General features: G+C 41.0%; 1 protein-coding gene across 50 annotated transcripts in view; it reads right to left on the bottom strand.

Moving 5' to 3' along the window:
- TRDN (triadin) overlaps window positions 1–15,742 on the bottom strand; it is a 1,152,170-nt gene that overhangs the window by 169,389 nt on the left and 967,039 nt on the right. For all 50 annotated transcript variants that reach the window (XM_075339946.1, XM_075339974.1, XM_075339964.1 and 47 more), the window contains 4 exons: window positions 13,975–14,019; window positions 7,138–7,176; window positions 5,119–5,157; window positions 2,283–2,324 (listed from right to left, as the gene is read on the bottom strand). In XM_075339946.1, the coding sequence (XP_075196061.1) occupies window positions 2,283–2,324; window positions 5,119–5,157; window positions 7,138–7,176; window positions 13,975–14,019 (165 nt within the window). The remainder of the gene's footprint in view (window positions 1–2,282; window positions 2,325–5,118; window positions 5,158–7,137; window positions 7,177–13,974; window positions 14,020–15,742) is intronic.

The following is a 15,742-nucleotide window of genomic DNA, read 5'->3' as shown; positions in this document are numbered from 1 at the left end:
GCTGCTATAGTGGCAGCACATTCCCAGAGTCTGGCACTAAGTTCACCTGAGGTCACAGCTGGCGGCTCACGCAGGGGTACTGTGAGAACTATTAAAAGTGACCTTAGGTGAACTCTGTCCAAAAATCTGGTAGGTGTGAGGTCCAGAAACCTTAAAGGAGCCTTAAGCTGTACTTTAAGGTTACTGAAGTTACCAGCTGTTGGCACATCATGAGGCTGTGATCTCTTACTAGAGTTCCCAGCCTCTAGATGGCCCAGCAACCGGGAGTTCCAGGAACCTTAATGGCTCCTTAAAGCCTCCCTTTAAGGTTTCTGTGCATCACAGCTGCCGGGTGAGCTGGTGGCTGTGATCCCAAGTAACCTCTTACCAGAGCTAACAGTCACCAAGTCTCCCAGCAGCTGTTAACCCGATTCATGGAGCCTTTAAGGTTTCTGGACATCTGGAGACTGTGAACTCTACTACAATCCAACAGTCCGGCAGTCCACCAGCAGGATTAACTGAGTTCACTTGAATTCTGAGCTGCTGCAATTTCTGGAGGCTGTGAAATCTTACTACAGTTCACAGCCTCTAGGTTTCCTAGCAAGTGGGAACTCCATAAATCTTAAAGGTTCCCTTAAAAGCTCTTTTAAGGTTTTTGGGCCTCACAGCTACCGGACTGTTGGACTGATGAATTGCCATGTCAGGCAATCCAGCAATCAGGTGACCAGAGTTCACACTTAGGGGCTCACCTGCTGATTTCAGTTAACTCAGTTAAACCCATTGCTGGACTGCCAGACTCTCATATTGTGGTACACAGCCGCACCACAATCTGGCACTCTGGCATTGGGTTCACTGAAGGCAGCAAGAAATCCCTTGTGTGAACTCCAGTGACCTGACTGCTGGGTTGCTGGACTGATATGCTGCCATGTCCCACAATCCGGCAGTCCAGCATTGGATTCACTGGTGGTCACAATTGGCACTGTGGGAACCCAGCTATGATTTCTAGTGATCTGATCAACATCACCACTTCTCACAGCTAGGTCCCCAGCTGCTTTCACTGTATCCTAGGAGCTGCATTGATCAGTCACATTTTTTATCACTACAAATTCTGGGCATAGCAGAGCCAGGATAGTTGTGGGCATTGTATGGATTACGTCAAACATACATGGGTGCTTTGGGGGTTAAAAAAGTTAGTGAAAGAGGGTGTGTTTTTCATTATTTAAAATAAAGGATGTTTTTGTTTTTTTCTTTTTACTTACAGGATTGATAATGGGGGGTCTCATACACAGCTGTCCATTACCAACCCAGGGCTTAACTTAATGACAGCTGTGATTTTTCACATATTAAAGCTGACATAAACCCCATATATTACCCAGATTGCCACCACACTAGGATAATTGGGATAAGCCAAATAAAGTTCCACAATTAGCTCATCTAATGGATGTGCCAATTGTGCGGCGGCTGCAGGCTGCTAATTTTACACTGTGTAGGGCCCAATAACCATGAACCTTACCAGCCTGAGAATACCAATCCCGAGCTGTCTACTTTACCTGCGCTGGTTATCACATATAGGTGGTGGACCACACGTTTTTTTTTTTTCACTGCGCCTGCCAATCACAGCAATGCTAGTAGCAAAGATAGCTACAACAATCGCCAAATGTTTAGTGGCTCAAAACCAGGCATCAAACATGCGGGGAGGGGACTTGGGATTTTCTGGGTTGGGTATATTTAGTGGGTGTTAACTGCATGTATAGATGAGTGAATAACATTCGAGTGGAATTCAATTCTTCTTAAATATTAAATAAATCTGCAGTCACCAAAATGGGTGTTTCTTGTCATTTACTTCAGTAAAGATTCAGCATAGTGACGACCAAGGTAGCCATTTTGCTATACCAGAGAGCCCCATCAAAAAGTTATAAAATAAAAAAAAATTACTTATGCTTCCATTATATAGCTTATTTCTCTGTTGTCAGGCCCTTCTGCTTTTCACTGTCTCCTGTCTGTACCTTGGTGAATCATCTTAAAACTACCACCAAGCACTGAAACTTGAGGCCATTTCATGCCAGGCAAGGACTTCCGGCTCAAGGACAATTCCACACATGAGTGCCAGGTACTCACCATCAGAGCTGGATTCCAGCCTTAGGGAAAAAAAGGCTCGAGGTTTCAGTACTCAGTGGTGGTGAAGGTCCACTAAAAACTGGACTGGAGATGATAAAGACCATAGAGGCTATAAAGGTTAGCATTAAGGTGAGCATTAAGTATAAGTACTTTTCAATTTTCCATATCTGTGGTAGAAAGCTAACCTTTTATATCGTCTGCTGGTTTTTGTGGTTTCTCTGGAGATTCTAAAAATAAATAGAAAGAAAACTTATTTAGGATATTCAAAACTTAATAACATTTACTCCATGATTTATAACGTGTTTTTCAGGTTGCTTAATTATAAACTTTTACATTATTGTACAGTAAGTATATATATCTATATCTATCTATATCTATCTATATATATATATATATATATATATATATATATATATAATATACAAAGCACTGGCAAAAATTAAGAGCCCACTGCAAAATTGTCAGTTTTTCTGATTTTTCTCTTTAAAGGTATATTTTTGAGTAAAATGTAAATTGTTCTTTTATTCTATAAACTACAGACAACATGTCTCCAAATTTCCAAGCAATACATTTTGTATTTATTTTCTGAAAATGAGAAATCGTCAAACTAACAAAACAATGCATTGCTTTCAGACTTCAAATAATGCAAAGGAAACAAGTTCATAATCATTTAGAAACAACAATACTAATGTTTTAACTCAGGAAGAGTTCAGAAATCAATATTTTGTGGAATAACCATGATTTTTAATCACAGCTTTCATGCGTCTTGGCATGCTTTCCATCAGTCTTTCACACTGCTTTTGGGTGACCATATGCCATTCCTGGCACAAAAATTTAAGCAGTTCTTCTTTGTTTGATGGCTTGTGATTTTCCATCTTCCTCTTGATTACATTCCAAAGGTTTTCAATGGGGTTCAGGTCTGGAGATTGGGCTGGCTATGACAGGGTTTTGATGTGGTGCACCTTCATCCATACATTGACTGACCTATCTGTATGGTATGGTGCATTGTCCTGCTGGAAAAACTAGTCCTCACAGTTGGGGAACATTGCCTGAGCAGAAGGAAGTAACTGTTTTTCCAGGATAACCTTGTATGCGGCTTCATTCATACGTCCTTGGCAAAGTTTAATCTGTCCAATTCCAGCCTTTGTGAAGCATCCCCAGATCATCACTGATCCTCCACCAAATTTCACAGTGGGTGCAAGACACTGGCTTGTACGCCTCTACAGGTCTCCATCTAACCATTAGAGAACCAGGTGTTGGGCAAAACTGAAAATTAGACTCATCAGAGAAGATTACCTTACTCTAGAAATTGGGCAAATTGGACATAATTTCACACATAACATCAAAGATGGGCTGTACAAAATTGATGCTACCTTTCCTAAGTTACTTCAAGCATGTGATGCTTATTCAAAGTCAACTGTGGCAAGTAACAAGTGTGGGCAGTACAAAAATCCTCCCTGGAGACAGATAAAAAGACTAAAATATTGATAAAAAGATAAAACATTGACTCTGTCTTTGCATTGTGTGTCTCTGTATGCTACACTAAACATGGAGAACAAAAAGAGGAAAAGAGAACTGTCTGAGGAGTTGAGAACCAAAATTGGTGAAAAAAAAATCCCATCTCATGGTTAGAAGTCCATCTCCAAAGAATTTGATAGCATTTGTTTATAGTGGATAACATAATCCCGAAGTTTACAACTCATGACAATATAGCTCACCCCCCTGGATGTGAATAGAAGAGAAAAATTGATGAATGGTTGCAACACAGGATAGTCTAGATGGTGGATAAGCAGCCCCAGTCAAGATCCAAATATTCAAGCTGTCCTGGAGGCACACAGTGCATCAGTGTCAGCACAAACTATCTGTCGACATTTGAATCAAATAAAACGCTATGGCAGGAGACCCATAAGGACCTTACTGCTGACACAGACACATAAAAAAGTTAGACCACAGTTTTCCAAAATGTACATGAGTAAGCCAAAATACTTCTAGGAAAGTGTTCTGTGGACAAATGAGACCAAGTTAGAGCTTTTGGTAAAGGTCATTATTCTATTTACCAAAAAAGAAGGAGGTCTACAGCGAAAAGAACACCATACCTAAAGTCAAATATTGGAAAGATTCAAATATGTTTTCGGGTTGTTTTGCTGCCTCTGGCACTGGATGCCTCGACTTTGTGTAAGGCATCATGAAAGCTATAGACTACCAAGGAATTTTATGTCACAATGTAGTGCCTAATGTAAAAAAAACTAGGTCATGGGTTTTCCAGAAGGACAGTGACCCCAAACATACTTCAAGAAGCACCCAGAAATGGATGGAAACAAAGTGTTGTAGAGTTCTGCATTGAAGCAATGAGTCCGGAACAAAATCCCATTGAACATCTGTGAGGAGATTATAAAATTACTGTTGGGAGAAGGGACCATTCAAATGTGAGAGACCTGAAGCAGTTTCCAAAAGAAGAGTGATCCAAAATTCCACTTGAGAGGTGTAATAAGCTTGTTGATGGTTATAGAAAGTGATTGATTGCAGTTATTTATTCCAAAGGGTGTGCAACAAAATAGTAAATTGAAAGTGTCAACAATTTTGTCTGGCCCACTTATGGGTTTGTGTGTGAAATTATGTTCAATTTGCCTTTTTTCTTTTGTTTTTTTTGTGTTGTTGCAATATGCACAAAGTAAATGAACGTGTATATAACAAAACCTGTGAGCCCCTATCAAAGAGAAATGTTACCCTTGGATCTTGGTGATAGAAGGAGACTTCTAAAGGTCCACTTCTTTATCCTTTACTGGCATTTGTCAGTTTTTATACTGATATACTGAGACAGTTTTCTTGAAGAACACATAATGTAACACATTCTACATTAAAGACTCCTTGATGTTTTACTGGGGAATGTTGCCTACTTGTATCCATGTACAATAACACAGTTAAATACTTCACACAATTCTATATGCCAATAAAAAGGTTGACGTGGACAAAAATGGAGCAGTAAATTATTCCAATAAAAAGGATTCAGTATGAAATTACCTTTCTTTGATTGTTTTTTGTCAGTTATCTCCAGGGTTTCTAAGACAGATAAGTGATGTATGTAAATTGCAGCATTTTAACAACTGTATTATACCTCTGACACCTTATATACTTATGTTAGCTGTCATTATGAAGAAAACAAATAGCTCATACTATAATCAAATATTATCTGTGTAGCTTCAGCATAAATGTATAATACAGCAGTGTAGAACTATTGGCTATTGTTTTCTCATCACTTATTTCATACATTGGAATTTTGTTTCTATTTATGGTGCATTTACTATACACACATATGTCTACAATCATTTCCAGAACGCAGACACCAAAATTAAAGGTATAAACACTCCTATAAATGTTGCATGCAGCCATAAGGTTGTTTTGCTGACCAATATTCCCTCTGCCTTGTCCCACACATATGCATGCTCAGTTTGGTTATGCACGCATATATTTCCTATACAGATAGGAGAATAATGCCACTGGCAGTGGCTTACCTCTTCTGAATGCAAAATGGATGGGGGTTAAAAATAACATAAGACTGATCATTGTTTCCCCCAACATTGTCATACGAAGTTAGATTTGGGATACTCCAAAGAAATGAGATAGGATATGTGCTTTTTCCTTTTTCTAAAGTTGCATTGAGCATCAGTTATATTGGGAGCCACCATAGCTAATAGATTGAAATACCTGGGAATCCATAAATGCCAACTCTTGTTTATCATGCTTAAAGAGGAACTAAACCTTCAGCAAGTTTTTCTATATTACAGCCGTTTTCATTGTCTGAACATGGTGGGTGTCTGGTTTCTAAGACCCAAAATGATCGAAAGTCTCACGTGAAGTGCACAGCTTAGTCCCCAGGAGTGCACAACTCATGTGTGAGTGGACACACAGAGCAGGCTACAGATTGAAAAGAAATAATTTGCTATAAAGTCCCCCAAGAAGTAAAAATCTCAGGTGACAACAGCAAAAATCTCTTAACTTATCCCACACACAGCAGAGTATGGATTCAATATAAAGCAAAGGCTAATGAGAGACAGAAAGAGTATGGGTTCAATACATCTCACAGAGCTCAGTATGTATTTAATAGAAAGCGTAGGCTCTGCCTGGGGACATTATTGATATTGTATGTATTGAATCTGTATTTTATCTGTTAATTGTTATTTTATATACTACTGCATAAACTTTATACTTGCCCTTAAATGTGGTCTTTGACCAACATAAATAATTTATTAAATATTGTAAATATTTAACATACATTTGTGACTACCCCATAGCTGACCGCTTCTGGTTATGTGCTGACCACTTGTTTTTTTATGTGCTTGTTAATGTAAAATCTATAAAACACTGTATATATATTTTTCATATTCAAAGACACTTTAAAGGGGCATTATCATGTTAAGAAATTGGTATGGACAACATGAAAATAAGCTTTTCTAGCTGCTCTCTTTCTCTTGCTATGAGAACTTTTATCTTTCACAACACACAGCTTGATGCCAAGGCAAAAAGATCAACATTGGATTTTAGCCATGTATGTGCAGTAGCTACATTCCAGGATGAAGATTTATCTCCTGGGATGTTAATTAGTTCCATCCAAACAATTAATTTCCATTTCACAGCAATTGGACAGCTGCTCACCTGCCCCTCCCTATCAGCTATAATTTCAGAGGTGCTGTTATCAGTCCTGCAAAATCACAATTTCTGTGCTTCCATTATCGTCGGTTTCCAGGGCAGTTCTCCTATTCACTACTCACAGGAGCCTTGCCTATATTCAAAGACTCTCTTAGCTTCATATTCAAATATAGTGGTCATAGGGTAGAGTTTAAAGTAAGCACTAATAACACAAAAGCTCAGCAGTAGGACCATGCTAGTGGTCCAGAATTGTCACCCAAGGAAGAGTGCCTGCCCTCCCTTCCCAGTAGCAATGAAGTGAAAGCTGCTGTAGTGCAGTGTGCTGCTGAAAACAGATGTTGAGACTAACCCTTTAATATTTCACATAACAAAAATTTGAAACATCATGGTTACCTTTCTTTATTTCTGCAGGTGCTCCTTCACGTTTTTGTTCTGTTGTTTATAAAAAAAAAAAAAACACGTAAAGGCAAAATATAGTACATAGAATATAAGTCAACTGTATCCTACTCGTATTTTATAGCTTTTTTAAAATATGGTTTAAGATAATAGATATAGCGCTTTTGACCCCCTGATATGGTGACTATGACTTAATGGTGGGATTTCTTTGGAATTATGCTTGATATGCTTCTCCACATACATAGACACCCATGCATATATCCAGATATTTTTTGGGATTATCTAAATCATAGCTATAATAATATGTAAATAGTAATAAAACATTCAGGAGCATAAATTATATTTCTGATTCAGAGAACTGTACTGTGCAAGACAATAAACCTGAACAATGAGTTTCAATTTATTCCAATTTGTTTGGGAAAATTATTACTGATGGATGGGTAAATCGTAACTATTCTTGTTCGGATAATGATTACCGAATACCGAGTACTATTCCAGTATTCATCATTGAAAGAAAAATGCTCTTTTTCCCCATTGACTTGCATTAGGTTTATAATTTGTGAGGAATACCAGAATAGTATTTTGGAATTAATGGATCACATTGGTTTTTATATAGTGTTGTCATGGGAGTGATGGGTAACTGAAGCAGGGGCACCTAAACTAGCCCTCAGACTAGGGAACCAGCACTGTCCTTTATCCTAGAGGTATGCCCTGTGGTGGCGAGGCCTGGACCACCAATGTGACCTTAATTCCTGTCCAAACTCTGGTAAAACACCCCCTTGGGGAAGGCCTGAACTGAAGTAACAACCCCACTCATTGCAATTAAAAACTGCTGTGTGTGGAGAGGGGTAACCAAAGGCTTGCTTACATAGGAGATGCAAAAAAATATGGCTGACAGGGGCGGAGCTGTGTTCACATTCAGAAAAAAACTTCATATTACTGAATAGGATAACTGAAGTGAGCACTAATATATATTATGAGTGCAAGCCAAAAACATACATAATACATAAGGATAAAGGCTGCACATCAAACTTTGATAATAGTTAATTGCAATGATATGACACACAGTTAAGCGGGCTTTACACGCTGCGACATCGCTAGCATTTGCTGGCGATGTCGAGCGCGATAGCTCCCGCCCCCATCGTACGGCCAATATGTGGTGATCTCTGCCGTAGCAAACATTATCGCTACGGCAGCGTCACACGCACATACCTGCTCTGTGACGTCGCTCTGGCCAGCAAACTGCCTCCTTTCTAGGGGGGCGGTTCGTTCGGCGTCACAGCGACGTCACACGGCAGGCGTCTAATAGAAGCAGAGGGGCGGAGATAAACGGGACGTAACATCCCGCCCACCTCATTCCTTCCACATTGCCGGTGAAGGCAGGTAAGGAGATGTTCGTCGCTCCTGCAGTGTCACACATAGCGATGTGTGGTGCCGCAGGAACGAGGAATAACATCGCTAATAAGCAGAAATAAGCAGAAAACGATTTTTTGTTTCAGGACGACCTCTTCGCGGCAAACGATTTTGACCGCTTTTGCGATCGTTAAAGGTCGCTTATAAGTGTCACACGCTGCGATCTCGTTAATGAAGCCAGATGTGCGTCACAAACACCGTGACCCCGACGATAATTCATTAACGATATCGTAGTGTGTAAAGCCCGCTTTAGGGTCATAGAGCTAGGGAACCCAATATAGAGATATACCTTGGTGAGGTTTTGGGGCTCTGTTACATTGATCAATGCAATTGCTAAATAGCTCCTTTTTCCTAATATTCATGGCAGGTATGCATTTCATTTAGAAGAAAGAAGGAACATCCAGCTCTTCAGGCGAGGAAAGCCATGGTCTTTATTTTAGCATGCAGACAACGGATGACATGATGACAGTGCTGTGCTGGTCATGTCATCCATTGTCTGCATGCTAAAATAAAGACCATGGCTTTCCTCACCTGAAGAGCTGGATGTTCCTTCTTTCTTCTATTTGCAATATCGGGCTGTGGCAGTGCCTGTCCGTGCTCCAGGGAGAGGCCAGGAGTGAGCGTGTACACGGTGAGCTGACATACATAAAATGCATTCCATTACTCACACTTTCAAATTAGCAAGTGGCATTTTTCATTGTATGTTTAAATTTTTTTCAATATGCTTAAGGCCTGAAACACACATCTGTGAAACACGTGCGTGTTTGGTCCGTTTCCGTGTATACTGGAGACACGGCCAAACATGCACCAATGTTACTATATCTCAGCAGTTACAATTGCGTTTTTGGTTATGTCCGTGAGTCCGTCTCCGTGATGCGTTTTTTGGTCCGTGTCTCACGCCAGCATGTCCGTTTTCTGCAAGCAACACGCAGCACGGACCCAATGAAAGTCAATGGGTCTGTGTGCACGTCCGAGTGACTCGGACGCATCTCTCTTTGCTCCCTGTACGTTTTGTGCTTTTTTCATGTGATGTCGGTCTTTTTTCTTTTTCTGTTTCGTTCTCTCCCTCAGCCCGTCGGTCGGTCTCTCTGTCTTATTTGTCCCTCTAGCTGTCTGTCGGTCAGTTCCCCCCCTCTCTCATACTTACCGTTCCCCGATCTCCGGCGCGGCGCTGCACGGCTGTTATAATAACTCCGGCGGCTTTTACTATTTTGAAAAAGCCGGCCGCCCATTAATCAATCTCGTATTCCCTGCTTTCCCCGCCCACCGGCGCCTGTGATTGGTTGCAGTCACACACGCCCACCACGCTGAGTGACAGCTGTCTCACTGCACCAAATCACAGCAGCCGGTGGGTGTGTCTATACTGTGCAGTGAAATAAATAAATAAATAATTAAAAAAACCGGCGTGCGGTCCCCCCCCATTTTAATACCAGCCAGATAAAGCCATACGGCTGAAGGCTGGTATTCTCAGGATGGGGAGCTCCACGTTATGGGGAGCCCCCCACCCTAACAATATCAGTCAGCAGGCGCCCAGAATTGCCGCATACATTATATGCGACAGTTCTGGGGCTGTACCCGGCTCTTCCCGATTTACCCTGGTGCGTTGGCAAATCGGGGTAATAAGGAGTTATTGGCAGCCCATAGCTGCCAATAAGTCCTAGATTAATCATGTCAGGCGTCTCCCCGAGATTCCTTCCATGAATAATCTGTAAGTGACAGTAAAAAAACACACACACCCGAAAAATCCTTTATTAGAAATAAAAAACACAAACAAATTCCCTCATTACCAATTTATTAACCCCGACAAACCCTCCATGTCCGGCGTAATCCACGGACCTCCAGCGTCGCTTCCAGCTCTGCTGCATGGAGGTGACAGGAGCAGCAGAATACACCACCGCTCTGGTCACCTCCACGCAGCTAATGAGATGAGTAGCGCGATCAGCTGCTGTCACTGAGGTTACCCGCGGCTACCGCTGGATCCAGCGGTGGCCGCGAGTTACCTGACTGACAGCAGCTGATCGCGCTACTCATCTCATTAGCTGTGTGGAGGTGACCGGAGCGGCGGTGTATTCTGCTGCTCCTGTCACCTCCATGCAGCAGAGCTGGAAGCGACGCTGGAGGTCCGTGGATTATGCCGGACATGGAGGGTTTGTCGGGGTTAATAAATTGGTAATGAGGGAATTTGTTTGTGTTTTTTATTTCTAATAAAGGATTTTTCGGGTGTGTGTGTTTTTTTACTGTCACTTACAGATTAATCATGGAAGGAATCTCGGGGAGACGCCTAACATGATTAATCTAGGACTTATTGGCAGCTATGGGCTGCCAATAACTCCTTATTACCCCGATTTGCCAACGCACCAGGGTAAATCGGGAAGAGCCGGGTACAGCCCCAGAACTGTCGCATATAATGTATGCGGCAATTCTGGGCGTCTGCTGACTGATATTGTTAGGGTGGGGGGCTCCCCATAACGTGGAGCTCCCCATCCTGAGAATACCAGCCTTCAGCCGTATGGCTTTATCTGGCTGGTATTAAAATGGGGGGGGACCGCACGCCGGTTTTTTTAATTATTTATTTATTTATTTCACTGCACAGTATAGACACGCCCACCGGCTGCTGTGATTGGGTGCAGTAAGACAGCTGTCACTCAGCGTGGTGGGCGTGTGTGACTGCAACCAATCACAGGCGCCGGTGGGCGGGGAAAGCAGGGAATACGAGATTGTTTAATGAGCGGCCGGCTTTTTCAAATTAGAAAAAGCCGCCGGAACAGTGTGAACGCCGTGCAGCGCCGGTGATCGGGGAACGGTGAGTATGAGAGAGGGGGGGAAACTTCAGTCACTCGGGGGATTAGCGGTCACCGGTGAATCCTTCACAGGTGACCGCTAATCAGTACACGGCACAAAGACAGAGCCGCGGCATGAGAATGAAGTCGGGTGAAGTTCACCCGAGTTCATTCTCATCCCGCTACTCTGTCTTCCGACATGTAGTAACGACATTTTGCATCACACACGTACATTTCACACGGACAACACACACACATGTCAGTTATTTCACTCACGCACACACGGACATTCCACACGCACATACGGCTAGCATACGGGATACACACGCAGGCCACACATACCATAAAAACGGACCTAAAAAACGGAAAAAGGACCCGAAAAACGGCCCGTTTTACACGGACGTGGTTTTCACAGATGTGTGGCGTAGGCCTAAGGCATTTTACTATTATCAAAGTTTGATGTGCAGCCTTTATCCTTATGCAGACGCAAAAGCAGTGTGACAGCCACAAGTGAAACTTGGTTAATATAACTATCATTTAACAGCACACAAGTTCAGGTCCGCATAGACTTATATAGGGTTCAGCATCCATGTTCATATTCAGGTTCAAGTCCCATCCTGAACCGGACTTTTTTTTTTTTTAAAGTCCAGCCGGACACGCCGAACTCGTTCATCTGCGGGTTCACCCATCTCTACTCTTCAAGAAACTGGAGAGGGTTTTTTTTTTCCTGAAATGTCCTTTATGTTGTTTTATTCATTCATTTCTTGAACATTTTTGTGACAGTTTTAGCCATCAGTGGTTTTTTGACTGGTTTTCCCATAGATTTTGTGAAGTCTCTTATAAAGTCCATGCACATATGTCTTTTTCAAGTGGATTCTGCCATAAGACCATTGCAAAAATGGACATACTGCACAGCAATGTCAAAATGACATTGCTGTGCCAATATTCTGGCTTATGTGACTTCTTTTAACCTCTTCAAAGTTCAGAAACTCTCCAGTAGTTAAAAAAAGTAACATTTGTATTCTTTTGGCGAGTACAGAGTGAAAGACTCTGATGGTGGAGCCCCCGCAAGAATGACGGAGAAGCAGCTGGCGTTTTCCTGAAGCAATTTTGCAGCAGAAAATATAGCAGCTGCACAGAACCATAATGTTTTTTTTTCTGTTCATTCTTTTTACCCCATTGTATAATAAAGAAATTGCAAGTATTTTTAGAAGCAAAAATGATGGCAATACGCTCCAAAAAATGTCTGGTCTAGTCCAGGGCCTCCTTTAAGCTTTCCCATTGACTTGCATCTCTGACTTGTATTGAAAAGTACAGAGTGTCTTCAAGGCGGAAAATGCGAGAAGAATAGACATGTCACTTCCTTTAACTGCTTGACATTTTTGGACAGCTGAAGTGGTTTAAAGACATTTCAAAGCCTGAAGATTTAAACAGCAAGTTGTTTTTACATAAAATTGCCTATTATTCCTTCTTTTGAGTGATTTTTGATTGGTTTGGTGTTTCAGATGGTTCTGCTACACATTTACTTAAAGTTTTTAAAAATAAGAAAAATCCTTTAACCCAGTTGACAATTCCTAAATGAACAGGAAAGTAGCTGCTCTCTGTTACTTTTCATGCAACAACAGTTCTGGAACAAAGAACCAGAATGCTATTAGATCAAAAAGTGTGAATGGAGCCTAAGGGTGTGCATAGTTATATGTTGAATTACTTGGTGTTTAATGACTGTAATTAATAGAGAAAGTGTTTCCATTTTGATATTAAATAGTAGTTTTCAGCTAACTGCTACCCATAAAACCTAATGGCAATTTAATATTACACAATAATACATGAAACTAATCTGAATCCTTTTAGTATGTGAACTAAAAGGCTCATTTGGCACTAATCATCTTTTAGATTTAAAATTTGCTAGCTGCATAAGGGAGATTTAGGTTTAAAGAGAAGCCTCATATATAAAGGTGAATTAAATAATTTAATGCAAATCAAATTTGTGTTGAATTTGTCGAACCTGCTGAAATTGAAAAATTGGCAATTAGATTAGTGCAAATTGACTAAAGTGGTCACCACCATTTTACACAATGTAGAATGTAACAGTAGCGAAACAAGGCTCACATGACCTCAGGCATATCTTTTTTATAATGCTTTGCAAAGGATCTATTGTAGCCTGTAAAAAAGCTAAATCAGGAAATGTAGCAGCCATTTTTGGATGAATCTGGATTACTAGAGGGCATCAGAGCTCAAAGTGTAGACATAGACCTACTGAGAAAAAGCCTTATAACATGGAATAAACATTACACATAGTGTGAGAGCACATCAATGAAGAATGGTTTTCATGTGTTTACTGAGATCGGTAAATATTAGGGTCACTTTGCCATAAGTAAGGCTGGGTTTGCATTAAAATTCTTGATATTAATTGGAACCAGTCCAAGAAGACTAAGGAGAATGTAATTCATTTTCATGACAATTGAAATGCTTGACAATCATTGAATTGTAGGGAAAAATTCTGTGAATCAGAATTGGAATTCGCAATATTTGCTCATCCCTACTTAACAAGTATTCTAAGTTGATTCTATGATGTGCTCTCTCCAGATTCTCTATTTTGCCAGGAGATTAGATTTAGTCCCATATATAATCAGGTTTGTACCTTTCTTTGCCACTGATGGCTCTTTAAGTTCTTTTTCTGGTGTTTCTGAAAAAAACAACCCCAAATAAATAAAAATAACATCAATCTGCATAACAATATATAAGCAAATATATGCATATATATTGAAAGAGTCCTCTACGGTTAGTGCAATTCAGTTGTTAGTGTTTGTGAGTCCTCAATATAGGCAAATATACAAGTTTTTTGAGAGTGGGTAGGTAAAAACTATTTTCATCAAAAGTCACAAGTGGCTGCCACAGTGACCATGTGTAATGTATGTGTGTGATTGATCATACTCTGTATCCACCAGGGGAGGAATAAAAAAGATTACAGGGGGACTTGAGCATTGATACGGTGATGGAGAATCACAAAATTAGTAAATGTTTGCGGCTTATTTATGTTGGGAAGAAGATGGGCCCATTTTATATAAAAATGGGTGGATAACCAGTTTTCCTATATAAACAAAGTCCTAGACCAACCATCCTCCTTACCATAATATTTCAGGTAAAAATAACATATACATTTTTATGAGCAAAATTTAGTTTATTGCTAAAGATATTAATAAAATATTAATGTTAATTAAACAATGTGTAAAACAAAGCATGCACTCTTGACTATGGGCTAACCACTCATAAAGTTTTACAGTAGACTAGACTGTTGTCGGGTTCATTTTCTAAGTGTCTACAGAACATCATGTGCTCTAGATTCTAGCTACATATAAATAGAAGCAGATTGAGAGCCAGAGTACACCAGGTACAGTTTTACATTGGGCTCAATAACTCAAATTGCAGTAAGGTCTCAATCACACCCCCATCAGAAACTTCTAACCATTAAGGAGCAGCTCCTAATATGAAAATTGCCCCTTCAAATATATATATATAAAAAAAGATGAGTGGATGTATGTATGTATGTCTGCTAAAGGAATTTGCACCATCGCATGTACAATCATGAAATTTTGCTCAGACATTCCATTTGACTCAGGGAATGTCAAAGACTATGTTTTGAGGGAAAATTTCAACCCCGTGCTTTACAGTTTAAGTCAATGGAGCTGGGAGCCACAGCACGACCAGAACTTCAGAAGAATGTGCAGCCACACCCTTACACACATGTCACAATGCATCCAGTGAAAGAAACAGAGAGACAGGGAAAGAGACAGACAAAGAGACAGGAAAAGAGATAGACAGACAGAAAAAGAGACAGACAGGGAAAGAGACAGACAGACAAGGAAAGAGACAGATAAAGAGATAGAGAGGCTGAGAGGCAGACAAACACAGAGAGACAGACAGAGAGGGAGACAGACAGAGAGGGAGACAGACAGAGAGGGAGACAGACAGAGACAGACTAGGAGAGAAACAGAGAGACAGTTACTATCCCGGGCAACGCCAGGTGCTACAGCTAGTTATTTATAAAAACAATTTTATAGAAATACATTTTTTGCATGGCTGTAATGCTGCCACCAGGGGGAGCCAGAGCTCTGCAGCAGACGACACTACACAGAGCAATGAGAACCAGGAAGGAAATGCACAGCGTTCTCATGCACTGCCTAATCAGCACAGCTGAGAGGCAGAACTGCAGGGTATGTGAGGAATAGTCAGACAGGCTGGGTCAAACACCGTACGGGCAGAAGCAGGACCGGAGGAGCAAGCAGAAGCGAAGTCAAAGTTAGGCTCAGGTCAGTACCGGAGGAAGCAACCGAGTGGGGAATAGGAGGGGGGACACAGGACAGGAGGGACGACCAGGGGACAGAACACAGACAAGGGCACGGGGGCAC

Source organism: Anomaloglossus baeobatrachus, chromosome 3, assembly GCF_048569485.1.
Source record: "Anomaloglossus baeobatrachus isolate aAnoBae1 chromosome 3, aAnoBae1.hap1, whole genome shotgun sequence".
Taxonomy (NCBI): Eukaryota; Metazoa; Chordata; class Amphibia; order Anura; family Aromobatidae; genus Anomaloglossus; species Anomaloglossus baeobatrachus.
The sequence above is the reverse complement of the archived record's forward strand: the minus strand, read 5'-3'. Positions and strand labels throughout refer to the sequence as shown.